A 25,079-nucleotide genomic window follows, 5' to 3' on the forward strand; every position below is an offset into this window, starting at 1 on the left:
TATATATGTATATATAAGACAGCTTTTGGCCCTATAAATACAAAAATGTAAGTAGATTTTGAACAATGTTGTATTTTTTATCATGATGAGTTTAAAGTCTTTGTCCACTAGAGGGCAGCATTTTCAGGGTAAACATCTGACGACAACAATTTGAATCTGCAATCTGATGGGTTTATGACCATTTGTCATTGAATTGTTTATTTGTACACTTTAAGCCCATTAAAATGTTTTCAATACTCAAGTTGTAACAACATAGTGTATTTGTCCAGGTCAAACGTCCCCTGCAGTTCTAAAGACACATTAGCTTCACATCTTATCTGGAGACACACATTTGCACTTTCTGATGGATCCAGAAGTCAATTCATTGAGAATACATTTTAAGCCGATCGTAGATAATCATGCATGCAATGTTTTAGTTTCTTTGACTTTGCTTTGACATTCAAAGAAAAATTAGAAACTTTAGTATTGTTGTTAAATAATAACAGGAACCACAAGTGCTGCCATCTTGTGGTAGCTTTGTTCACATGTCACTCTCCATATGTTGGCTGCATGGATATGAGTCATTTTTATAAATAACACATGCATATATATATATATATATATAGATATCTCTTTCTAACTTTTCTGACACACTAATCTGCATGAGTGCCTCTTCTTCTTGCTCTCCTCAGCATGGCCGCAGACCCAGGTCTGTTTCGAGCCCTCGTCTGTGCCCTCAGTCTCAGATCGGTGCTGGGATGGAGACGACCATGTTTGATTTCATCCACAATATTCTCCACTTTGTCAACATTAGCCGTGAGTCCCTTGAGCTCCTCTTTAAGTTTGTTGAACTGAGTGTATAGGTCCCCAAGGGCCATGGACAGTGGCTGAATGCTGTAAACAACAAGGCAAAGAGTGTGAAAGAGGAAAGGGTTTGATTTTAGGTTATTGACCAAAGAAAAATAAATTGAACACAGATGCATTAACTGACGTGTAATTATTTTTATGTTTTTTGTAGTTGAGTCAAGGGAATTACGCCATGTAACTTCCTCATCATCATTTAGAAATGCGAGTACACAATGTCATTCATCAACTTTTGGCAAACTTGATAATGATGTTATTAATAAAGCAGTTGCACATGTGACTCTAATGTCAAAATCTCTCATTTGCAACATAATGGTTTTCTTCACAGATATAGATCAAACTCACCGGCTGTACTCAGGCAGAACAGAGATGTGGTCATTAATCAGCATGTCCTTGACTTGTGTTAAAATTGCATACTTCCAGTTGTCCAAGACTTGAGTCAAATTTGAGCATGTCTTTCCTGAATTGGACATGTAGAATGGACACGGATAAGATCCTCTGAATATAGAGATCATTCTTTGCACAAAACATCTCACCTTGTGTCTCTCGTGTCTCTCTCTGGGATGCACACAGTGTGACCAACCAAGTCAGGATAACTAGCTTCAACATCCTTTGATCATAAAACACAGAATCCATGTTTGCCATTAGTAGAAGAGCCTACGGTACAAGCTTAATCTTACCTTTGGATATACAGGCTTTTCCAAACTCAATATCCTGCACTATTCCATTGACAATCCCACATGGAAATATTGGACTTCTCTCTTATAATGCCTGGTCCTGCACCTCCCACTTCACAAAAGGCGACGACACATACCCCTTCTTTAGATCGAATAAAAGGATTATCACATTTGCACATTGCTTTCTCTTTGGGATCAGTAGGGTTTCTATAATCTGTCAAGTATGTTTAGATTTACATGCATTTCATTTGATTGCAATGGTGTGTGGCAACTGCAACTTCTATGGGTTTTGGTCCAATGGAGGTGTTTGATGTTGTTTCCAGGGTAGCATTCTTACTGCCTACTGTAATACAATGTGCTCTGCATCTGGACCGTCACAGACCCAGCACTTGTGGCTCTAAACCAGTTAAAGGGAATCTAATCTTTGCACAACATAACATAACAACCATGTGCACTCGACAAACAGGAGTTGTTTCTTGTTGTTGCTTTAAATCAATTGCAAGTTTGCCGTGTTTTAAAGGTGCGCTATTTAACTTAGTGGGGGGTCTGCCACCTGCTTGTTTCCATGGAGATGGAACTGCGTAATGCTTTGCCTGCAAAGTTCTACAGTTTGAGTTTAAACTTTTCCATTTAGTCATTTCTTTAGTTTTGTTTTTTCTATTACTAAAACAATGCCTTCAAAAACATTGATCTGGTGATGTCGTGACATGGTGATAAAGTTAATTACTATATTTTGGAACATTTCAGGCAAATCAAATAACATCTCCATGGAGACGAGCAGATGGCGGACCCGCCACCAAAAAAGTTAGTGCACCTTGATTAATAAAATGTAATTCATTTTTGTAATACCACATAATTAATTCATTTCATTGGAGATTAAAATTACTGCTTTGATACAGGTATTTTTAACTTATCATAAATTTTGCTTAACTAATTTCCATTGTGAGTTTTGAGTGGTTTGTAATTTAACTGAAATGAGCGAGATGGGTCGTGGTTTAGTCCTGGTTTGTTCCTGGTTTGGTCCTGGTTTGGTCCGGGTTTAGCCCTGGTTTAGTCCTGGTTTAGTCCTGGTTTAGTCCTGGTTTGGTTCTAGGTTAAGTCCTGGTTTAGTCCTGGCTTAGTCCTGGTTTGGTTATGGGTTAAGTCCTAGTTTGGTCCTGGTTTGGTTCTGGTTTGGTCCATGTTTGCCCTGGTTTGGTTCTGGGTTAAGTCCTGGTTTGATTCTGGGTTGAGTCCTGGTTTAGTCCTGGTTTGGTCCTGGTTTAGTCCTGGTTTGATTCTGGTTTGAGTCCTGGTTGGTTCTGGTTTGAGTCCTGGTTTGAGTCCTGGTTTGGTCCTGGTTTAGTCCTGGTTTGGTCCTGGTTTGGTCCTTGTTTGGTCCTGGTTTAGTCCTGGTTTAGTCCTGGTTTAGTCCTGGTTTGGTCCTGCTTTTGTCCATGTTTGTCCTGGTTTGGGCCTGGTTCGTCCTTGTTTGGTCCTGGTTTGGTTCTGGCTCGGTCTGGTTTGTGCCTGGTTTGGTGTTGGGTTAGTCCTTGTTAGTCCTTGTTTGGTCCTGGTTTGGTCCTTGTTTGATCCTGGTTTGGTCATGGTTCGTCCTGGTTTGGTCCTTGTTTGATCCTGGTTTGGTCATGGTTCGTCCTGGTTTGGTCCTTGTTTGATCCTGGTTTGGTCATGGTTCGTCCTGGTTTGGTCCTTGTTTGATCCTGGTTTGGTCATGGTTCGTCCTGGTTTGGGCCTGGTTTGGTGTTGGTTTAGTCCTTGTTTGGTCCTGGTTTGGTCCTGGTCTGGCCCTTGTTTGGTCCTGGTTTGCTCCTGGTTTAGTCCTGGTTTGAGTCATAATGTGGATTTTGTTTGCTCATGTTATAATCCTGGTTTTGTCCTGATCTAGTCTTGGTTCAGTTAAAGATTTAGTCCCACTTTAGTCCAAATTTGGATGTGGTGAAACCAGTTAACTCCACATTATATTCTCTTATGGCTGTAATGTGACAATGAGGCCTGTTTTTTCAGCTAAAACCAAAGATATTAAGGATAAAATAACTGATGTAACAATTGTCCAAAGCTGAAATTGATTATCCACAGTTTGCAGGTGGATATTGAAGCTTAATCCTTCGCTGATACGTACACACTTCTCACTTGATATACGAGCTGTCTGAGGTGAGTCTGACTGGGCAAATATCCCATACATCTGCACCAGGTTTAATCTCATGGGCATTACACATCCACTGTCTGCGATAAAGAAGATGAACATCAGGCACGTTTGACGCTTCAGTCGTAAGTGCTGACAAATTGACAAAGTATAGATGGATATGGCTGTGTTGCATGTAAAAATGCACGGTGAAATGAGTTTGCTTTTTGAATAATCGTGTGAATGGGATGGAAATGTGAGCTGGCTTCTGTTCAATTGAAGCCATAACAGTCAGGAAAGAATGACCACGGGACGCCAAAGTGAGATAAGTCCTTATGCAGCCAGTCTCATGCTGAGTCCGCTGCCATTTCTGCTCTCAAATGTACATTATACAACTGCTTTTTAACACATTTTTTCAGCCACATTTGTTGTTTTGCCTCCACATTTGTCACTGTCTTGTGAACAGTATATTTCAGACTATACTAGCACTTTTGTTTTTTGCCTCCACATTTGACTGCGGAACTGTGATGGTTTTTACATCTTAGAATTTATTTTTAAGGAGCCAAATTAAATAAACATGAAATAGTTGCCGTTAAAACAAACCAGTGCAATATAACAAACACATAAAGTGACGGCTGGTTTAGCGGTTCTGAACATCTCACTAAATGTTTCTACTGCTTTCAAACAACAACATGCCAGCTGAACAAGAAGAATAACTTTAATATATAAGTAATCCGTTTATCTTCCTGGTTCCTTCCAATTAATTGTATCAAGATTATTATGTTTTTCATGATTTTTCAACTCACAATATATTTGTAAGAATTTGAAAATAATTGTGCAAATTGTAGGCAGCAACAATCAGTAATTTCAAGTATCAAGTACATGTAAAGTACTTTTTATCTGGCCTTTTATGTGACAATAGCATTACTTTTTCATTCTTAAAGTTTCATTCCATTAAGCTAGACTAAAGCAAATAATGGATTTCATTGTTGTTGCACTCGTAAAATTGTGATGTTTCTGCTCACAATAGTCGTAAAACTAAATTGTGACCCAATAGTCACAACAAAACATTGTTGTTTTCTGTTGCTCTTAATTGTGTCACCTGAAAGAGCTCAAGGCCCATGAAGTATTCAGTTTGACACAGTGTTTCCACTGAACATACCGGAGCAGACAGGATACATGTGGAAGGATGTTTTTCAAATTACCCAATAAATTCCATGTCATCATAGCTGGACCAGACCCTGTCGCAACCGCACGTGATGAATCCATCCAAAAAATATGGACCAAAAATAGAGGAATTGCAATGAATGCTTGAATTTACATAAACTTTGAGGGAGGTATGTATTAATCTCGAGTAGTTTAAATGTCTTCTTGGCATATAATTGTACTTATACCAGAGGATTTCTCGATTTATTTATTGAATGCTGAGTTATGACTGCATAAACTGAATAAATAATACAGTTTTTTCATAATAATGTCTTTGTTATGATACACATTTTTACATTTCCACAATACAACATAACACTACAGATTATTCTATTAATTTGACTTACTAAATATGGAAAAAAAGGCCATGGTACTGGTAATGGTGATGTAATAAAAGTACAATAGTTTTGAAGTACATTCCTCTCCCCTTGTTAAACTTTCTTAGAGTGATGTCTGATCCCTGCACTGTGACTCTCACATGATGCTGAAATCCCACAGCCCGCAGCGTGAGCCCTCAGTTCTCCATCACCGCACAACGCTCACATGCTTTCTGCTCCCTGCGTAGTAAATTGTATCCTTATGTACTGCAGTCATCCCCACCGGTATTCTCCCCGCTACTGGAAATCGACAAGCATCTCACTTTAGCAGAAACCATGTGGAAGTTTACAAGAAAAATCACTTTTCCGTGGCAGAGGCGAGAGTCCACTGAGAATGAAACCAGTCCACTCCTGCCAAAGGTAAACGTTCTTCATTTTTGTACCTGTTTTGTATATTCCTAATGATTTGTTCTCTTGCGTTTTAAGGCAGGTCCAGCAAACACAGATACTGAAGAGCACAATCAGGACAACGCAGACCAAGAAGGGACTAATGACGGACAGAGACATTCTAAAAACACAAAACTTCCACCGTTTTATCGTCGCTCTCCAATCGACACCTTCTTGAAATATTTCCTTTTCTTTTGTAACCTTCTGTTCACCGCCTTGGGCCTGGCCATGCTCGGTTTGGGCATGTGGGGCCTCGTCAGCAAAGAGTCATTCGCACAAGAGAAGATTGGGAGCATAGGAACGGACCCGATGTTGGTCTTGGTGTCCGCAGGCCTCTTGCTGTTCCTGCTGTGTCTTACCGGATGTGTGGGCGCCGTACGAGAAAACAGCTGCTTACTCAAGGTCTTCTCCGCCGTGGTGTTGGCCCTCATCGCCGCTGAGGTGGTGGTGGCCATTTTGGCGTACAGCCTACAGGGTCAGATCGTGAACTACCTGCGGTCAGGGATGCTGGCGGCGATGGTCCGGTACGTGGACGATCTGGATCTGAGGTTCATAGTGGATGAGGTACAGAGCAACCTGCAGTGCTGCGGGGCCGACACCTACCGCGACTGGGAGGTCAACGTGTGAGTAAAGAGAGTTTATCATGGCCAAGCACACTTATAACGTTTTACTGAATGTCTCTCTTCTCTCTTCACTCTGTACCACTACCGGACTATAAGGCGCACCGGAGTATAAGTCGCACCAGCCAAAACAATCCATAATAGAAAAAAACATACATAAGTTGCACTGGAGTATGAACTAAGGTTGCAAACAACAAATAATATCACATATAAGCCGCTCAGGAGTGTAAGTATAAGTATATAAGTATAAATATAAGTACAAGTCGCACCCCGGCCAAAACTATGAAACTACGACTTATAGTCCAGAAAATACGGTATTTGCTAACTGCTTATTGTCCTAGCCATTAAACCCCAAATCATCTTTTTTCAGAATGTTTTATTTATTTTTTTAAACTTGTAAAGAACTGAAACTATAATTTGGATTGTTTTAAATTGGGAAATCTAGTAATAATGTCAAAATGGATATGATTGAGTGAGAGCTCAGGCTGTGGCGTTAGCCTTGGGAAGGCTTTTACTTCCCAATACTAAAGTAAAGTGTATGATACTTTTTACTTTAGTAATAATTGTGGCCGTTCATTTGGTGAATGCACTGAAAAACAGGAGTGAAAAATACTACTCAAAGCATCACTACATTTAGAGCCGTCTTTTCTACTTGATACATTAAACTGAGTAAATCTGACATTTTAGACCCCAATCCACATAATATTCCCCGAGCTCTGAAGGGTGATGCAGTGTTGTTTGTTTGTAGGTATAGAAAGGACTATATATATGAGATGGCCATGCATTGGGACAACTGGGACTGTGTAACTTCTATATTTAAATGTAAACTACATGGTTGGATTTATACTCAATTACAATAAGCTTCACATACTGTAATAAAAAATATACTCAGGTATTGTAGCATGACTATGTGTAATAAGGTACTTTCCACCCCTGTGGATTTAGGAATGCAGATTAGAATGTGTTTTTGTCAGACCCTCAGTTGAACATCATCATAAAAGAGATGAAGAGAACACGTGTTTCTCCAAGTCATTAGTGAACAGAACAGGAATGTTTGAATGGGACTTTGCTTTCAATCTTCAGCCTTGTTAAAACAAATGGGGGGGAAATATAATGTGGTTTACTTTAGTGGTTTGACAAAGTGGTTAGAGCTGGAGAGGTTAAACTTGTCCCATATTTCATTTCTAGTTTGTTCTCAGTGCATCAGATTTGTCTTTTTGCAAAGATGGAAAACAGAACACCGATGAGGCTAAAATCAAGCTGTATAATTACACAATCATGCAACTAATAATTTCCATGATAAGTACATTTTATAATCATTTGTGCACAAGTGAAACGTTTGTGAACTTTATAAAGCTGTGGGTCTTGCTGCAAGGATTTTAAAATATTAATATAGATATAAGCAAATGTTGGTTACGGCAAAGGAACATAAAGATCGGATATCGGTATCTGCTCCTTTAATCCAATGATGGATGGATGGATGGATGGGTGGGTGGGTAGGTAGGTAGGTAGGTAGGTAGGTAGGTAGGTAGGTAGATAGATAGATAGATAGATAGATAGATAGATAGATAGATATATAGATAGATAGACAGACAGACAGACAGACACACAGACAGACAGGTAGGTAGATATCAGCTGCAGAAAATTGCTGACCGCGCTTCTTAGATCACAGTACATTCACATTCAGTTAAATATTAAAAAAAACTCTTTATGACAGTCCGCACCCAATAGACCGTTAATTCCTCCTTTCCTCCCTTAGATATTACAACTGCTCGGCGCCCGGCGTGCTGGCCTGTGGTGTACCTGCGACCTGCTGCGTGGACCCTCTGGAGAACGGGACGGTGTGGAACTCGCAGTGCGGGGTGGGCGCGCAGACGCTGGACGAGTTCACGGCCCAGAGCGTGGTGTTCCTGGGGGGGTGTCTAGGAGGCATATCCCGCTGGATCGAGCAGCACGAAGGCGTCATCGGGACTGTGGCCATTGTAGTGGTGGGAGTGCAGATGGTGGCTCTGTTTATCACCACACGACTGATAGAGAGTATACACTGGCACAAATATTACGCCAGGAACTATTATATGCCAGGGCTGTGAAATGTATCTATTTTTTTTTAATTTTCACTGCATTTGAATGTGGACAGTATCACCATGGCAACAAAACTAGCGGCTTTGTCAATCTCCAAAGAAATGTCAAGCAAAAAACAAAATCATGGCATGAATCTGTTTAGAAAAATATATGGAATACAATAAAATATTTTTTTTTATTAACACTCAAATCTCTGCTTTTCTCAGGTGAAATATACAGTATACAGGTTTAGTGAAGCATGTGATGACTTATCATATACAATACAATTGTAAGACGACACATTACTAATATTAAATTCAAACATTACAGATCATTATATTTGATATTGACAAACAAACATTTTAAAGATGACTGTACAGTACTCATGGTAACTGATCTTCAACATTAAGACACAATTTGGTTAAAAAAATGGAGGATGACTTGAGATTCAAATGATGCCGTACTGTGCGAGCTCATGCAGCTCTAGATGGCTGTAGGCCTCCCACGGGCAGATCACAGTGATGTCTGAGGGACAAACAGAAATCAATCTAAAGATGTTGAAATACTAGAAATACTGTGGAAAAGAGAGCATTTTGGCACTTACCCATTCCCAGACCTTCCATTCCAGGGATATCCTCACCAAAACTACAACAAATGAACAAGCTTTCAAACAATGCACAACATTTGATGAATAAGCATACGTTTAGACATACCCAATGACTCCTCTTTTAGGGGGCTTGCTCTTGAACTGACGGGTATTTCTCTGTTTGAATTTAGGAGCCGACTTTTGGGGGGATCCAGGACCTGTGGCCCTTACGGGGGCTTTAGTTCCTGTTTTTGTTGGAGCTTTGGGCACATTCAAACTCATGTTGTTGCCTATGGAGACAAACATTATAATATTCAATATTTCACTTCTAATTACCAAAGACTTAACATTTCAAATATATTAATTAATGTATCACACATATATTACAGTTGTGATTACTGTGTCAACGTTTACAAAACAAATAATTTATTCTGAGATGTACATTACAAATTAAGTACACATTGCAGTTTGGCAAATTCATTATGAACCTTAAACATCTTAAATTATACAAATTAAATTACCAGAAGAAATAATTAAAAGCTTCAATTATGGATGCAACGTGAAAGATCAGAAGCAAATTAACTTTGCACATTTTGTTAAGAATAGTCAACATATAAAAAATATTTGTAAAGTGAGGATTTCATATTTGAATAAAAATCTTCTCAAATGTAGCTAAACATCAGATTGAAAAGTGATACTTGCCTCTTGTGTTGTGTTATATCTCAGTCACTTGTAATGTCTCTCACACGAGGCATAATGTCAGTAAAGCTCTTTTATACTTTGTCCGTGCAAGGATTATGACGCTGTCCGAGGATGTCCCATCAGTCTATAACATGTGCAGCGCGTTCTCTTTCACCCACAACAATATATTTACATATGTTTCTCTAGTCATATTTTTGCAGCGCCTTTGGCATTAGTTTAGGCTACAGTTTGGGACAGTGAAATGACCCACACTGGCCCTCAGTCATTCTCATCACTCATTCCTCAGTACATACAGTTTTCTCAGCAGGAAAGACGCCAGCCGAGCCAGTTCTCCTGTCATCAGCAGTCCCTCAGATTTAAGTGTATTAAATGCCTCAGAGTAATCCCCCTCGTGCACCTCACACAAGACACAGCAGCTCACCTGGCTTTACATTCTTTTCATAATCTACACAAGAATGAACCACGTGACAACAACACGTCACACCATTAACTCCCATTTTCATAATAAGTCTACATGGACAGGAAGATGGTGTATTACAGTAAGTGTTTGAAGACTGTTTTATTTTAAGTTAAGGTACACTTTATTGACCCGTCTTGCTTAGAGATCTGACGAGATGGAGCACTGACAGGCATATACAGTATGGCCACTAGCCTAAACCTACATTTATCTAACAAGCTCCACAGCTATAGCCAATAATCAATACATTTGATTATATATCTCCATGTTAAATTTAAAATGAGCAATACAACAGTTACTTTTACTTGAGTCCCACAGTGAGAAGCCTTCAAATGACAAAATACGCATGATTTATTATTTTTTTTTGTCTGTCCTACATTAACTCTTCACTCAATTTTTAAATAGACTATATTTCATGCATAAATTGTCCCTCAGTTCACAAGCTAGTCTTACTTAAGTAAAGCAAGCAATGTTACTCTACTTTGAAAAGAAGAAGTCATTTAAGAAGAAGTTATTTTAAAATATCTTACGTGAATTATTTGAAACTCAGATACCCAACTTTTTATCCTCATAATTATCAAATTTGAAAGTTTGTGGGAGGAAAATCAGACCTGTACATGCTGTCATTATCTACCTATTAAAGATTTGGACACTTTGGAATGAGAGCTGATTGATGCTGTTTAATGATATCACCCTGCTTCACCCTGCAGTGCCTGAAAAATGTGAATATTGATGTGCCAATGGATTGATGAGAGCTAGGAATGAAATAAGAAAGGATTAAAGACCTTTAAAAGACTTCCTTATTTCACTGTAGGCCTGCCAGCTTTAATATCCCTATATACTTTATTTATTAAAGACCAACAAGGAGATGGTGTGGCCTTTTAGAGAGTGATTCCAATAAAGAGAAGCCAAAATGATGAAGTCTTGTACCTATTAAGTAAGAGAGCCAAAATAAACCTGCAGGCTATGTTTGTGTTCCTGACACGATAACGCACTCAGAACAGTTGAACTGATATTAAGAGCATTTTCTTGTCAATAAGTCACAACTCAACAGCGACACTCACTGTTCAGAATGTAAAATGCAAGCAAAACATTCTCTTCAAAGATTGTCTATTGGTCTGTAAGAAGAGACTATGAGGGAGAAATTATTTCATTTTGTCATCCCAGTATGCATTCTTACTATTTTAACACACTAAAACAGAGATGAAATGTTATATGATTGCAAACAGAAGTCATTTATGTGCAGGGCGCCTCATTGCTCAAACGTGTGGAGTAAGACATCTTATCTTACATGATTGTGGATACCGGAAGTTGGATCCAGTACCCGAGTACCTCTCCTACGATAGCCCACGTGTTCAATGTTTATGTGAAAACGGTGTACATTTAAGGGAAAGGGGAAAGAAAATGGGGAAGAATACGAACAACAAAGCCCTCCCTCCTGGTAAAGAAACACCGAAAACATCGAAGCAATTAGGGTAAGTAAAGAAAGTGTTGGCTAGGTGTAAGATTAGCTGTTAGCCACTGTTTGTTGTCTTTCATCGGAGTAAAAAGTCCCATTTGAAACCTTTTCTCGCTGATCATTTCATTATACAGGCGTGAAATAAGTCTATATTTTGATTTCCTTGTCGCAAATGTATTGCATTTCAGTAAAAAGATGAAACAAGGTGTCAAGAAAACCACAGAGGACCATATGAATCAAATCCCCTTCAGACTTAAGGAGATCATGAAGAGTAAAGAACGGATGAAGATGGGCCGAGGTCAAAAGAAAAGGTCAAAAACAGGTAGGATGCTGTTTAAATGAAAATGTGGTACTTGATTTTGAATTGCAACTAATAACCATTTAACCTCAGCTTTGTCGCTCAAAAACACACCAGTGGCGAGTGGAGATATACCTGTGCCACACTTCAAGAGGAGAAAGCAGGAGAGTGAGAAAGCTTACCTGCGACGAATGGAGGCAGCCGCCAGACATGTTCTCTTTCTGAGCCAGAACCAAGTCGTCCGGAAGCCCGAACTGGAGCCAGACCAACAAGAAAAGCCTGCAGACCAGGGCAAGTCTGAGAAAAAGAAGCTGTGAGTATGACTGTTAATTGTACGTTTGATGGATTATCTTTGTCTGATTCCAGGTAAATCATCATGCTGTCCTTATATAGGTATATCAGAAAAGAATGGTCAGATTTACAATTGATTTACCCCAACAGAAGGGTCTTGGTAAGCAGACTGTGTTACTTTTGCTGTGCAGGGGAGCGGTCACCTTAACCACATCATTTTATTTTCTGATATTTCAAAAATGTATTGAAGGGGTTTCATTAAATTTTGATATTCCAAGTTGTAAATTTATTAATTAAGGAGGTAACGGGTATATCTGAACTTTCTGGGCATGTATTTTCACAATACATTTTACAATCTGTATAAAGTCATACAGTTAGGCAACAACAAGTATTTTGAATGAGGCCATGCAAATACTTCTGACCCGACAGCCGACTTGGACATCTCGGGAGCAAATGCCCCGACTAGACATGCAATATTGTGGTAGCTAAAAAACACAAAATAAATAGTGTGTTTCCGCAAAGACTGTTTCAAACTGCTGTAACGCCTGCTGCACAATTTACGATTGAGAACTGAGAAAAAGCTCCTCTTGACTCATTTCTGTTACAAAATTCATCTTGCTCTTGACAAAAGTCAACCGACGTCTTCATCGCGACGTAAGAATTTTGATGTATGTCTACGCGGTGTGAGCAGGAACCGGGAGTTCTCACTCACTCACTCACTCACTCACTTACTTACTCACTCACTCACTCTCGCACAAACATGGATGCGCCCATAGGTTTGTTGCGTTAGATCCCACATCTTCTGTAGTTTATGGTTCATTAAAAAATAGGGTGGCAAATGATCTTACCTGTATATTTTCAGCATTTCCGTGAAGTACTTTTTCAACACTTTCTCCTACTTATATTTTGCCGTCAGTCATTATAAGAAGGTCACGTGGGCATGAATTGGGAGCTATTTCTGTAAAAGTTATCAAACGCAGTCCCTTGGTAGACGGTCACAGACGGCCAGCAGAACTGCAGGACTGAATTTGCAGTGCGCCTCTAGCGGATTCTGACAAACCTACCTTATATTTCTAACGCAGTTATAGTCCTCGTTTGTATTGCTCTTTTGACTCAAGGACAGCAAACACTGTTGGTTCTCATCCTTGTCTCTTTGGCTCTTAGCTATGCCAAAGGAAGAGTATTGAAAATGCAGGAGAAGAAGTTGGACAAACAAGCAATCATGTTGGAAAAAGAAATGTTAGTAGGTAATTATATCAAGTTTTTTCGTATATTCATAATTTAAAGAAATTTCAAACGCGACAATAACTTAAGGCTTCATGCATTTTGTGTTATGTTTTAATCCCTAGAGGATGTTCCATTTGGTGAAGTATCTATGGCTCCACCCTCTCTCACCTTCAAGCCAAGGAAAGCTCAGGACAAATCCCAGGTAAGAGTTGTGTGTAGAATAAGAATGAGCAGTGCTGCTGTACTGCTCATTCTTCTGAGCAGTATTGTTTCATCAGTATTGTTTCTACATTGATTCTCATATAAAATGCATTGAACAACGTGCAATTTTCATTTAATTCTATTGTTTACCTGAACTGATTTACTATTTTACCCGAGCTAGTAGTAGTATAAAATAATTACAACGTAGTAATACAACATTGTTTATCTCTTTTACATTGTTAGAAGTCTTCAAAGGATCTCCTTTTGAACTCACTGCTTGGACACACAGTAGCCTCTAATCCAGCCAAGCCCTCGATGGCGAGACGGAGAATCATGGAGGAGGAGCGTCAGCGCGCCGTGGAGGCATATCGATTTATGAAGAAACAGAAACAACAACAACTGCAGGACAAAAGAAAGTCTAAGAACACTCAATGACACATTATGAACTCTGGAAATCATCACAATTCAACTGCTTTGCTAAATGGAATACCATAATAGATGCAAAGACTTGTGTGTTTGTCCACAATGCGGACAAAAAGTCTACTGTTAACAGTAGAGGGCAGTATTTTGGATAACTGATGGGAAAGGTGACGCACAACTGTAATAGTTGTTGGAAATAAACATATTTTTATTCAAAATATTTTGTTGTCCTGTATGCTTACCGTAAATTGAAAGGTGTTATCATGAAATCATTATTACCGTATCATACGGTAACCAGCCCAGTAGCTGGTCTGGGTGGAGTTGACCCATCAAACAATCAGCACTGTTTGTCCACTCCGGTTGCCCCGGTGACGGATCATAAGGGACCAGCTGTCAGTGACTGGTGGTTCCCTGAGGTAACTCAAGGGTCATTTAAGCATGTGCACAAGACAGCTTCACATATTAAACACAAGCACCATGAGATCCCTGCAGAGTTGTGTTTTGTCTAAGCCTAATCGTAACAAAGTAAAACAGCATTTTTACAAAGTGTATGGCCTTTCATTTGTTTTCACTGTTTCCATGTTGTTAAGGAGACTTGGGTAAATGCCAATTTATTTTTGCCACAGCTGCAAGACATCAGCCCTGACTGCGCCCTTAAGTACCTTAGAAAAGTGGGATTATCTTTTTTTGGTTGAATTAAAGCACTTGTGGGGTCTAAGGCCCCCTGGGGGGCATCAGAGGCACTGTAGGGGCCCCCCAAAGATTGTCCACACAAGCACATAAAGGAATATGAAGTTTGAAAAGCGTTTTTGACATTGTTCATTTACTGCTTAACATGAGGCACAAAAAGCTATTATTATTTGTATTTTAAATGCAAATGGTGAAAAACATGTATTTCCCTATGAGATGTTTGGATTAATAGGGCGCCACGGCATCGCAGACTTTGGGAAGAACTGCATGAACATTATTAATAATTTGACATCATTTAAAGGTCACTTTACTAATAACCCTGTTTATTAGCTTGTCTGATGACAACATTTGCCACTCATGGTGGACATAGTGTGAACAATACAGTGACATGTAGGCTATACTGGCTTTACACAATGTCCAGGCTGTGTGTATGTAAATCAGTGGGCTTTGTTGTTACATTGTACATCCCTGCAACATTTACATTAATTATTATATAATTTGCATTTTTGAACAGACATATCAAGATTATATTATAAATATTGTTTGAATCTACAAACACTCAAATCTTCAACAACAACAAAAAGTAGCAACTAGAAAATATAATTATTAGTTACATTGTAAAAATCATGTCTATAGGCCACATAAACGTTACTCAGCACTTCTGGTTCAGTTTTACTGCTAATGAAAAGCTTGCTGTCTTTCAAACATGAACAAATCTAAGGCCTCTGCTCTGACTGCTTTTGGCACGCTGCTTTCAGGACTGAGATGGAAGAGACAATGAGCTGCTTTCTGGATTTAAACTCGGTGTGTTGGCTCTTGGGATCTTGAATTCTTGCTCCATCTATAATAAAAACCAAACAATTTGCCAATTCTTAGACGCAGAAGACCATTCATATTATAAAGTCACTTACCACAGATAGACTTTTAGCAATAAGGGCTAGTTCAGTGGGCTGATAGATGGCGTTCCTTAAGGGGCCATTGAAAGCTGCATAAGGTGATATTGATGTTTCTGTAGGAAAACATAAGTGATTTACATGCCTTTTATTTACAAGCCAATATCATAAGATAACCTTTATTGGTCCCACAATGAAGAAATTCCAGGGTTGCAACACAGATAAGGTACAGAAACAGATTAGGCACTGAAGTATAATAATAAAAAAAAAACAGATACTGGATACTCTTAATAAAAATAAAAAATAAAAACTCATAAATGAATCTTATGAATGGTCAAAAGAGTGAAGTGGATCTTTGAAGGAAATAGGACCACTGCCATCACCTGTTTAATGTTTTATATGTGCAATCGAGTGAGGTTTGACTACAGAATGTCCCCATTGTGAGGCTTTAAATGTTAAATACATAAGCGATCGTATCATACCTGGAGATTCGTCCATGGAGAATGCATTGTTTTCCCGACTCTGCGCAGGTTCGTCCGCCTCCTTGATGACGTTGTCGTACACCAAGCTCCTGGCGGGATAGACGTGCTCTCCATCGGGGGGCTGCTCTTGGTCCGGGTCTGGCCTGGTCAGAAGGCAGATCTCGGGGATGGTGTAGGAGAAGAGGAACACCCAAGCGTTGGACACCACCGCTACTGCCAAGGTCGGGTCGTCCCACGTGGAGTCCCCAACAGCCCCGTTGCCATAAAGGAAAATGACAATCCAAGCTACCCATATCGCCAGTGTGAGAAGGCCTGTGAGCAAAATAGAAGCTCCGTCCGAGCGCCATTGCTTGTGCTTGTGTCTGAGCGAGGGAGCCGCCATCGCGACCACAGCTAGAAGCAAAACCATGACGTAAACAAGGGACATTGCGAAATCTGCGTTGGTTATGAAGCAGGACAAGTCGAGGGAGTCTTTGATGGGATTTCTGACTACAGTTAGAATGAGCCACTCTGTATTGATGATGACCTCCACCAGCCAGAGTCCCAGGGCGCCCAGACACAACACCCAACTCCTGGGCGCTTTGTCACGCCTGTCGAGCAGCGCGAGCCACAGTCCGTGCATCACCAGACAGGCAAGGCACCCCGAGAACAAGACGCCGAACAGGAACCTCCGAGCCGAACAGGTGGTGGGATATTTGCTCACGACGAACGCAAACGTGAGACCGAAAAGTCCCAGAGTGAAGATCAGGACACCGGCTTGCAGCGCCACCGTGCCTTTGCGCTTCTTGTCACTTACGAACGGTAGTGAGCCCATAAGTGTGACGAACAGAATAAAAGCGGTGACCACGCCGCCAGCAGCCACGGCCTCGACTGCGATCCCCCAAACGGTGGTCAGGTCACACAGGTTGTAGTATACAGAGCTGATGTCGGGGCCACATCCTTTGGGAGGGCCTGCGGAACTCATGGTCTCACTCCTGGTGCCAGATACGAGCTGAAAAGACATTATTCAGGTAATTCAACAGTAATTTAAATTGGTAGCTTCTGTAACATTGTAGTTGTAGATTGTTACTGTATCGACTTAATGTTCACTAAATAAATTATTTAAGTTATTAACTTTGAGGCAAACTGTGAAGCTGTGTACAAAAAGGGGAACCAGCGTTTGCCCTGCCTGAGGAAACTGTCCTCCTTCCACATAGACAGAACAATGCTCACGATGTTCTACCGCTGCTTCATTGAATCGGTCATCTCCTTCAGCCTGGTGTCTTGGTTCAGCAACCTACCCTTAAGAAATAAGAACTCCCTTAACCAAATTGTGAGGTGGGCTAGTTGGCTGATTGGAGAGCCACAGCTGAACCCAGAATCCCTGCTCACTAGACAGCTACAGAGGCTAGTCGGGTCCATCTTAGAAGACGGATCCCATCCACTAAATGCTGAATTTCAGCTTCTTCCATCAGGCCGCTGGTACATAATGCCTCTGTGCAAAACGAAGAGACACAGGGGCAGTTTTGTTCCCTCAGTTATTAAAATACTAAATAGCCAGACTGCACAGCTCTCTTAACCTATTTATCTATTTATTCTTTTTTGTATCTACGATGGCTTTTACTCTGTATTTTATCCGCTGTATTCTGACACTATTAACTGTTTGTATACTTCTTTATCCATGTCTCTATGTCTGGAGCACTAGTCGTCTCTGTTGTGTCACTGCCCGTTTTCTGTCAATGTCATTCATGTTGTCCATGTGTGTGTGAGCAGCCCACTCTTTTTACCTGCAACCAAATCTACCCTCGGGTACAAATAAAGTTACCTTACCTTACCCTTTAATAGCTTGAACAATCATTTGTGTGAGTAAGTACTTATCAAGTGTATTTTTTCTTTGCATTTTTTGGGGTATTTTATTATTTTTGTGTAGTACGATAAGATTTGGGTCAAATAAGCAGCTTCTATGACTAATTATAGACACTAATCAAGTATTTTAAGCTTTTTAATCATATTGCTGATGAAGAAAAAGCTTTCCTGGGATTCTCCTTCTTTAGGGTTATTGAGTGGCAGAAAGTAGTTTAAATGCTATGGTTTCTTGTGATATTTGGTATGTAGCAATACAACACATATCTGAATGATGAGAACACAGGACCGCAGTCATATGGATTTGCATTTTCAAACAAAACATTATTACATCTTTTGAATGGGTAGAAGGCCTCATAAAGTTGCGTAAAACCGGAAGCTCAATAGAAATAGCCTGAATAGTGTTCAACTAATACAGCAAAGTGTACAAATGCAAAATAAGCCTGTTGAGAAATAAAAAAAATATCTTACTTGATAAAAGATCCTTTATTCTTCTGCTCAAATGATGACTCCGGCACTCCACACAATAACTCCTGGGTCTTTCCCCGTTGTCAGCAGCTTGACTTGTCCATTCAAATCCAAAGGAGTGAAAAGTGAAGTGGTTTAATCCATCCTGAACCATGGATGCCACTGAACCATGTTATCACCGGCTCCTTGCGTCGCATCCAGACAGTGCGCACTCAGGTCATTGCTGCCTGGCCGCGCAACACCACAGGCGCAAACTCCCACCTTAATACTTTCCACTTGTTTTCCATGTCACCAGCTTTGCATACGTATCGGTGAGATTATTTGCTGTAGGCTTACTCCCAACAAAAGGGCCACTCACACCACGGAGCGCACTGACCCGGTTTTTTTGTATTAATCCACGCACAATATGAGTTGTTGTGAACTCCAAACCGAGTTGAGTAGCTTTAGCGCGTTGTGTTTGATGATTAAATGCAGTCACGTGATGTGTGTTTTAATTAGCTCCAGCATAGAGCATTGGTTAATTAATTACAGGCTTATCGCTTGAGGTGTCAAAGAAAACAAAATTTGCGTATGCTATTATTAGATAGGGGACATGTTAACTCCTGATGAATGGGCAACACCTCATCATCAGTTGGTGAGGGGCTTTTCGGAACGTTTAGAGAGCCACCTAGTGGAATAAGTTATTAGACGAATTGATGAGCTATTTTGTTTAATTTAATTCAATTTAATTTAATTTAATTCATCACCAATTCATTTTTTCAACTTTATTTTATTATTATTATTTTTATGTATGTTTTTTATTTTATTTATTTTATTTATTTTATTTATTTTATTTATTTTATTTATTTTATTTATTTTATTTATTTTATTTATTTTATTTATTGTATTTATTGTATTTTATTGTATTTTATTGTATTTTATTTATTTTATTTATTTTATTTATTTTATTTATTTTATTTATTTTATTTATTTTATTTTATTTATTTTATTTGTTTGTCTGTTGACTGTTGACATGAATGTGTTTTAGATTCAAAACTGCCAAAAAGCAGTATAATAACCAGTTTGTACTGAAATTAAAAATCATTAATAGATCAAATTCGTCTTGGTGCCATCTTGTCTTCTTACAAAATCCTCACATGATTCATCAACACATTCAATGCAGTAAGCAGTCACCGTTTCTAAGTATTGGCAAGAGATGTCAATAATAAGAATGCCGCTTGAAATCTACTGAAATCCGTTTAAAGAGGGCAAAATAAAACTGTGATTAATATTAGTTCCGCAAATAGGACTGTTTTTCTCCCAAGTTCTTGCTGATCTACTGATACAATTAGGTAGGCAGAACGTCTAACTATAAAGAACACATTTAAACAGGTCTGGGGTGTTCAGCTTATAAGACATTCTTACGTGATGATGGTGTTTTTTGTATAATGTGATGGTTAATTTTATAAAGGCATAATAAAGGTATGTTATAAGCTTAATAAAAACAAACATTCGCACAAACATGATCAGACTATTGACTTATTGATCGTCCTATAGCGTGGGACAGTGCTGTACAAAAGAGGTACTGGGTCATTGAGGGCACCCATGCACCTATAGTATTCTGCCAGCGTATGTTTGTATTGGTATGTGATGCTGCCCCCTGTGGCTGATCGATCGATCTCTCAATGGATCTCGTGCTGTGGCTGATCAAATCCAACTCTTTTCATGTTGGTCCTCATGGATAATTAAATACTCCATTTTAGAGGAAAAGGCAATGTGACCTTAGGGAAGGACACAGACCCCATATAATCTAGACTCTAATGGTTTTTAGTGTGTCTGTTTTAGACTGTTTTCTATTTTATGTTTTATTTATTTATTAATTAAGTACATTTATTCCACTATATGGCATTAGATCTATTTATCTTATTCAATCAAGGTGTTTTTATTGCTTAAAAAACATTCTCTCTGTGAGTGGGGGTCGCCTGGCAGCATCTCCATGGAGATAGATAGGTTTAATGGCATAGTGTGGAACATTCCAGTTAATGTGAAAGTCTTCTAAGTATCCAGAATACAGTGCTCTGATTAGAACATACATCTTAATGCAAGTATTAAATATTCTTTAACTAAATACATTTGCTTCCCTTGAAGAACAAATTGTAGCATATAAATATTTATAGCAAATAAAATTTGAGTTCATGTGGTTGAAGATCTCAGTTAAACAACAATAAAATATATATTTTGACTGGCTGACGACACACGTCAATAGACTACAACCTGAGATCCTTAGAGTTATTCTGAGCAGCTGTTCAGGTTAACTTTAACTCTGAAAACCTAATTCAAAACACATATTATATTATATTATATTATATTATATTAACTTGGATCACGTCTGTATCAATATTTATAATGGACTAATGACCTCATCGCATATACAAAATCAAAGCTACAATCAGATATAACAGCGATTTCTGTATTGAGTGACCCATATGCTGCAGATCGATGTGCGCTGAGTGGTAAATACAGGGTAAATTTTAATGGCTGCCTTTAAAACGGTCCAAACCCTCAGGCTGCTATATGGACTACTTAACACTGCCTCTACTCCAACAAATTTAATTCCCCTGCCAATTGCATGTTTTACTAACTTCATTTTACAATAAATGTTGATATCCTCTTTGTTTAAAAGTACTTGAATGCATAAGCACTAACTCGTGTTTAATTGATGGGAAAACCAAGCACCAATGAAATTAGCTTTCAATTAGTCAAATTAACAAGGCTTTTGAGCAGTAATTGCCTCTGAATCATCAAAGACTACCACCCCAACTGTTTATTAAATGTGACTGACTGCAGTTATTATGGCTTCTAATTACTTTTAATGAAAATCCTTAATAGGAATTTGAAGGGAATTAAGTGAGCAATTATAGCCTTAACAATTGTGATTGAACCAAACATAGAAAGTTTTATTTTGAAATGTATGTGTGTTCATTTAGTCTCTAATCTTTTAATGTGTAATGCAGAACAAAATCGAAATCCTCTGCCAGATCTGGTGATGTTGGAGGATCAATGCCATGTAGCACCCAAAACGTGGGGGAAAGAAATCAAAAATCAAAGCTGTCGCCATAGCAACGCCCCTGCCAGATTCCACCAATCGATGGCGTCTGCGGGGTTGTGAGATGTGCCGCGGAAAGGCCAGCGTCCTACATAACGGGACAGTGAGCAGAGCGGCACACAGGGCAACATACCCTTGTGCTGGAAACTGTCAAAGAAAGACCAGAGAGAAGAAAATCTGAGGAGGAAATACCTGAAGAGGAATAGTTGGCGAAATGTTGCGTTTAAGTGAATCATGGAGTTTTCAGCTAGTTATAATGGGACTCCTGTCACTCAGTATCAACTCAGTCATTGTCAAAGCAGGTAAGATCATTTTTAATTTGGTCTATTGTTCTGCTTTTCGTATGTCTTTCCTGGCACTAAGACTGTGACTAACCTAAGGACACTGTGCGGGCAGTGCATTTATTCCACTCTTCCTGTCCTCATCTATGCAGGTGCAAGTGCGTTTGCTTCCCAGTTTGTCCGACTCAATGACTTAATAAAGAACTAGCTGCAATAGAAATGGTATTATGCATATGTAGACAATAAATTATAAATTCACCACACAGAGGCAAAAAGTGAATTTATTTCAGTACTTGCATTCAGTCACTGTGCATATTAACAACATGCATGCTACATTTAAAGTTTACATTTCAAACTTGAATTGTTATAATTTTCAATACCAAACTATGAATCTAGGGAAATCTGTGTGAAAACATCATCTATTAAAACTTGAAATGAATAATTACTTGTAATAATTTAGCCTGTGTTATCAATGTTACTGTGTCATTTAGTAAACTAGCATCACCTCTTAATGTCATACAGATTTATGCCTGCTTCTCCAGTGTCATTGCAATTCTGTGTGATATTTAGTAGTAAAAAAAACTGCACGTTCTCTGTAATAGAATCATTAATTCACAACCTGTTTCATCCATTGGACAAATCTGTCTCTTAGATGTCACATTCTATCATCTTTTAATTTTTAATTTTTCTTACTTGTGTATTAGCTTGCTCCAACGTCCAGGTAGGTTAATTGAAAAGAGATTATGTGGGGGCTTTGAGTTGCGGTACAGTTATGAAGCCCTCCGCCCTCATTAATCCCAGGCCACAGAGGAGCTGACAGTGTCTGTGGCAGAGCAGAGAGCAGTCTTTCTAAGCGCTTTCATGTGTGATTCTCCGTATGTGCCGCGCGCTGTGGTGCTGCTGCTAACTCAGGCTTTTCTTCCAGAACACATGTTTCTCTGAGTCAGCTCCCACCATTCAAAGTTGGGTCTATTTTTAATTTTTTGCTCAACTGAACTGCGGCTCGAAAGTTTGATAGAATTCCGCAGCCTTTCTTTCCGTGAATATTTGCCAGCGCAATGATAATTTACATCTCGATTAGGCACAGATTGGTAGACGGAGGCCCTTAATCCTGCAGTCCTCCCCAATCATCCAGACTCACGACTAAACCCTTGTGTTTTCAGAGATTTGGTGTTTTAATGTAATCTACCTGCAGTGATAGAATAGAAAGTGCAGAAACGTCTTTTTTAAATTGACATGGACATGAGCTAAAACATGCAAATATTCCAATCATTTTCACAGAAAGTCATGTAAAAAAATGTTTTAATCATTTTGAATTAATGCATGAAATAAAAAGAATTGTGTTTATTGTGTTCTTCTTTCCAGCTGTCCTGAAGCCGGAGACAGCGCTGGACAGTGGGGTCACCGTACTTAACCACTCTATGAGTTTGGTGCAGCGCCTGGAGAACATGTTCTTATCGGGGAACAGCAGTGACGTGACTCTGAGGGTGCAGACCATTAACACGGATGAGGTGAAGGTGGTGCAGTCCCACTCACTGGTGCTCAGTCTGCAGAGTGATGTCTTTGAGGAACTGCTGCTCTCACGCAACTCCAGCACGTTGGTTCTGAGGGAGGCACCTGACTGTGCAGCGGTCTTTGATAAGTTCCTTAGGTGATCATAATGTTTACGTTCATTTGTCTTCCATGTATATATGTTGTAAGAACAAACCTTCTTAACACTGTTTTATATTTTGCTACAGCACCAGGGGGATGCCTAAAATATTCTAATTTAAAGTAAACTAGGAATTTCACAGTAGGGGCTAATCTCATGTGGTATGCATAATATATTCGGTTTGTTAATACTTTCATAGCTAGATAGAACATAGAATAAAGGTTCCAAATTATATGAGCTCCCCAGAAATGGTAATATCCGTTTCTACACCATACTAACTAAAATTATTTGACAGTCTCCAACACCTGTCTAAAAATTCAGCAATGTGGGTTTTGTGACTCACAAGCAAAATACCTCCATCACTTGACATCTGTTTTTAGCTTCCTCATTGATTTTTCTACCATTTGAATAATTGTTGTTTTGCAGATATTTCTACTGTGGAGACATCGGCGTGCGACTTGACCAGGCCATTTCTCTACACAAATTGGCCAGTAAGTACCATGTGGGAGCCCTGCAGCTGGGAATGACCCAATACATGACCCAGCATCTCTCAAGTGATTCCCCTGCAGGCCATGTGGTCAGCTGGTACAACTATGCACTGCAAATTGGAGATGCAGCCCTGCGGGATAGCTGCTTGCAGTACCTGTCTTGGAACCTGTCATCAGTGCTGCAGAGTGCCGAATGGGGCTCTGTAAGTGAAGAGTTGCTCCTCTCTCTGCTCCAACGCTCCGACCTCATTCTGCAAAGTGAACTTGAGTTGTTCGAAGCGCTGGAGGCCTGGATAAACCAAAACCAACCTGTCGGCGGCATTATAGAAAGTGCACTAAGAGCTATCCGATTTGGCATGATTCCTCCTCAGCATCTTTTCCGCCTGCAGAAACAATCACCCCTCCTTGTAAAGTACTACGAAGCTATCCGTGATCTCCTCTATCTCGCTTTCCAGTTCCATTCTGCATCACCAATCCAACTGGCCAAGTACTACGACGTGAACTGCAGTATCTTCACCCCACGTAACTACCTGTCTCCCTCTTGGGGCTCCAGTTGGGTAATCAACAACCCCACCCGTGACGATCGTAGTTTCAGTTTTCAGACCCAGCTGGGCCCCAGTGGTCACGACTCCAACAAAAGAGTGACATGGAATGCCCTTTTTTCACCACGCTGGCTGCCACTCAGTGCAAGATCCACCTACACTGAACTGGGGGCTATGCAACCAACGCGCACGGACGGGGTTCGCCCAAGGATCATTGTGACACCCGCCACGTCCAGCCCAGATTTTGCCGGTGTGAGTTTCCAGAAAACCGTTATTGTCATGGCCAAACAGCAGGGAAAACTGGTTGTGCGTCATGTCTACAACTTTCACCAAAGCACAGAAGAGGCAGGGGATTTCTTGGTGGATGCAGATCTCCAACGCCGAGCCTCTGAGTATCTAATTGACAGCTCATTGTACCTGCATGTTGTAATAAAACCAGTCTATCATACTCTGCTGGTTTCAAGAAAGTGAAAGTAAACCTCTGCTTAGATCACTTCACCAAATTGTTTTTAATCTGTCCTACTGTACAAAAACATGCATGTATTCCACTCATATCACAGCACATTATTAATCACATCTTATTGTCAATGAGTGCATTTTTTTGAGATGATGTGTGTTGTGGATCAAAATAATTGTTATTCTCATAAAACTCATTGTGGGGACAAAATCTACACAAAACACTGTATTTGTTTTTAGGTGAATAATCAGTCAACTACTGAT

General features: G+C 39.6%; 6 protein-coding genes across 8 annotated transcripts; 3 read left to right on the plus strand and 3 right to left on the minus strand.

Annotated features, from left to right (window-relative positions):
* Positions 1–244: 244 nt before the first annotated feature.
* On the minus strand, positions 245–1,922 carry LOC140357674 (uncharacterized). The gene is made up of 4 exons (XM_072442186.1): positions 1,524–1,922; positions 1,380–1,453; positions 1,189–1,303; positions 245–873 (listed from the first exon to the last, which is right to left on the minus strand). Exons 2-4 carry the CDS (start codon positions 1,450–1,452, stop codon positions 633–635), a joined length of 429 nt encoding a protein of 142 aa, XP_072298287.1. The 5' UTR covers position 1,453; positions 1,524–1,922; the 3' UTR covers positions 245–632.
* Positions 1,923–5,376: 3,454 nt separating this feature from the next.
* Positions 5,377–8,386, plus strand: tspan10 (tetraspanin 10). The gene is made up of 3 exons (XM_072442187.1): positions 5,377–5,588; positions 5,655–6,238; positions 7,995–8,386. Exons 1-3 carry the CDS (start codon positions 5,505–5,507, stop codon positions 8,323–8,325), a joined length of 999 nt encoding a protein of 332 aa, XP_072298288.1. The 5' UTR covers positions 5,377–5,504; the 3' UTR covers positions 8,326–8,386.
* Positions 8,387–8,521: 135 nt separating this feature from the next.
* LOC140357676 (retinal rod rhodopsin-sensitive cGMP 3',5'-cyclic phosphodiesterase subunit gamma-like) lies at positions 8,522–9,205 on the minus strand. The gene is made up of 3 exons (XM_072442188.1): positions 9,010–9,205; positions 8,901–8,941; positions 8,522–8,821 (listed from the first exon to the last, which is right to left on the minus strand). Exons 1-3 carry the CDS (start codon positions 9,186–9,188, stop codon positions 8,745–8,747), a joined length of 297 nt encoding a protein of 98 aa, XP_072298289.1. The 5' UTR covers positions 9,189–9,205; the 3' UTR covers positions 8,522–8,744.
* A 2,143-nt stretch (positions 9,206–11,348) lies between these two features.
* Positions 11,349–14,113, plus strand: ccdc137 (coiled-coil domain containing 137). 3 transcript variants are annotated; one of them, XM_072442190.1, is made up of 6 exons: positions 11,349–11,516; positions 11,689–11,822; positions 11,892–12,111; positions 13,254–13,336; positions 13,439–13,518; positions 13,764–14,113. In XM_072442190.1, the coding sequence occupies exons 1-6, from the start codon at positions 11,446–11,448 to the stop codon at positions 13,950–13,952; spliced, it is 777 nt and encodes a 258-aa protein (XP_072298291.1). In that variant the 5' UTR covers positions 11,349–11,445; the 3' UTR covers positions 13,953–14,113. The 3 variants fall into 3 exon arrangements, with proteins under 3 accessions (XP_072298291.1, XP_072298292.1, XP_072298290.1); XM_072442191.1 differs by having other exon boundaries at positions 11,916–12,111; positions 13,761–14,110; XM_072442189.1 differs by having other exon boundaries at positions 13,761–14,109.
* Positions 14,114–15,320: 1,207 nt separating this feature from the next.
* On the minus strand, positions 15,321–16,998 carry LOC140357678 (G-protein coupled receptor family C group 5 member C-like). Its single transcript, XM_072442192.1, has 3 exons — positions 16,003–16,998; positions 15,539–15,636; positions 15,321–15,468 (listed from the first exon to the last, which is right to left on the minus strand). Exons 1-3 carry the CDS (start codon positions 16,964–16,966, stop codon positions 15,382–15,384), a joined length of 1,149 nt encoding a protein of 382 aa, XP_072298293.1. The 5' UTR covers positions 16,967–16,998; the 3' UTR covers positions 15,321–15,381.
* Positions 16,999–21,316: 4,318 nt separating this feature from the next.
* On the plus strand, positions 21,317–24,957 carry btbd17b (BTB (POZ) domain containing 17b). Its single transcript, XM_072443255.1, has 3 exons — positions 21,317–21,699; positions 23,044–23,329; positions 23,756–24,957. Exons 1-3 carry the CDS (start codon positions 21,612–21,614, stop codon positions 24,828–24,830), a joined length of 1,449 nt encoding a protein of 482 aa, XP_072299356.1. The 5' UTR covers positions 21,317–21,611; the 3' UTR covers positions 24,831–24,957.
* The last annotated feature ends 122 nt before the right edge of the window (positions 24,958–25,079 follow it).

This window comes from Eucyclogobius newberryi, unplaced genomic scaffold (assembly GCF_026437365.1).
Source record: "Eucyclogobius newberryi isolate DKJ021-1_F unplaced genomic scaffold, fEucNew1.0.hap1 SCAF_13, whole genome shotgun sequence".
Taxonomy (NCBI): Eukaryota; Metazoa; Chordata; class Actinopteri; order Gobiiformes; family Gobiidae; genus Eucyclogobius; species Eucyclogobius newberryi.

Excerpts from the sequence above, each read along its gene's own strand:
- tspan10 (XM_072442187.1), top strand. The coding sequence starts at position 5,505 with ATGTGGAAGTTTACAAGAAAAATCACTTTTCCGTGGCAGAGGCGAGAG. Across the intron at positions 5,589-5,654 it reads CCAGTCCACTCCTGCCAAAG|GCAGGTCCAGCAAACACAGA; the intron begins GTAAACGTTCTT and ends TTGCGTTTTAAG. Across the intron at positions 6,239-7,994 it reads CGCGACTGGGAGGTCAACGT|ATATTACAACTGCTCGGCGC; the intron begins GTGAGTAAAGAG and ends TTCCTCCCTTAG.
- LOC140357676 (XM_072442188.1), bottom strand. The coding sequence starts at position 9,188 with ATGTTTGTCTCCATAGGCAACAACATGAGTTTGAATGTGCCCAAAGCT. Across the intron at positions 8,942-9,009 it reads CCTAAAAGAGGAGTCATTGG|TTTTGGTGAGGATATCCCTG; the intron begins GTATGTCTAAAC and ends CATTTGTTGTAG. Across the intron at positions 8,822-8,900 it reads AATGGAAGGTCTGGGAATGG|ACATCACTGTGATCTGCCCG; the intron begins GTAAGTGCCAAA and ends TTTGTCCCTCAG.
- LOC140357674 (XM_072442186.1), bottom strand. The coding sequence starts at position 1,452 with ATGTTGAAGCTAGTTATCCTGACTTGGTTGGTCACACTGTGTGCATCC. Across the intron at positions 1,304-1,379 it reads AGAGACACGAGAGACACAAG|GAAAGACATGCTCAAATTTG; the intron begins GTGAGATGTTTT and ends TGTCCAATTCAG. Across the intron at positions 874-1,188 it reads GTTCTGCCTGAGTACAGCCG|CATTCAGCCACTGTCCATGG; the intron begins GTGAGTTTGATC and ends TGTTGTTTACAG.
- LOC140357678 (XM_072442192.1), bottom strand. The coding sequence starts at position 16,966 with ATGAGTTCCGCAGGCCCTCCCAAAGGATGTGGCCCCGACATCAGCTCT. Across the intron at positions 15,637-16,002 it reads CTCCATGGACGAATCTCCAG|AAACATCAATATCACCTTAT; the intron begins GTATGATACGAT and ends GTTTTCCTACAG. Across the intron at positions 15,469-15,538 it reads TTGCTAAAAGTCTATCTGTG|ATGGAGCAAGAATTCAAGAT; the intron begins GTAAGTGACTTT and ends TTTTTATTATAG.
- btbd17b (XM_072443255.1), top strand. The coding sequence starts at position 21,612 with ATGTTGCGTTTAAGTGAATCATGGAGTTTTCAGCTAGTTATAATGGGA. Across the intron at positions 21,700-23,043 it reads CTCAGTCATTGTCAAAGCAG|CTGTCCTGAAGCCGGAGACA; the intron begins GTAAGATCATTT and ends TCTTCTTTCCAG. Across the intron at positions 23,330-23,755 it reads GTCTTTGATAAGTTCCTTAG|ATATTTCTACTGTGGAGACA; the intron begins GTGATCATAATG and ends GTTGTTTTGCAG.
- ccdc137 (XM_072442189.1), top strand. The coding sequence starts at position 11,446 with ATGGGGAAGAATACGAACAACAAAGCCCTCCCTCCTGGTAAAGAAACA. Across the intron at positions 11,823-11,891 it reads AAAGAAAAGGTCAAAAACAG|CTTTGTCGCTCAAAAACACA; the intron begins GTAGGATGCTGT and ends ATTTAACCTCAG. Across the intron at positions 13,519-13,760 it reads AAGCTCAGGACAAATCCCAG|AAGTCTTCAAAGGATCTCCT; the intron begins GTAAGAGTTGTG and ends TTACATTGTTAG.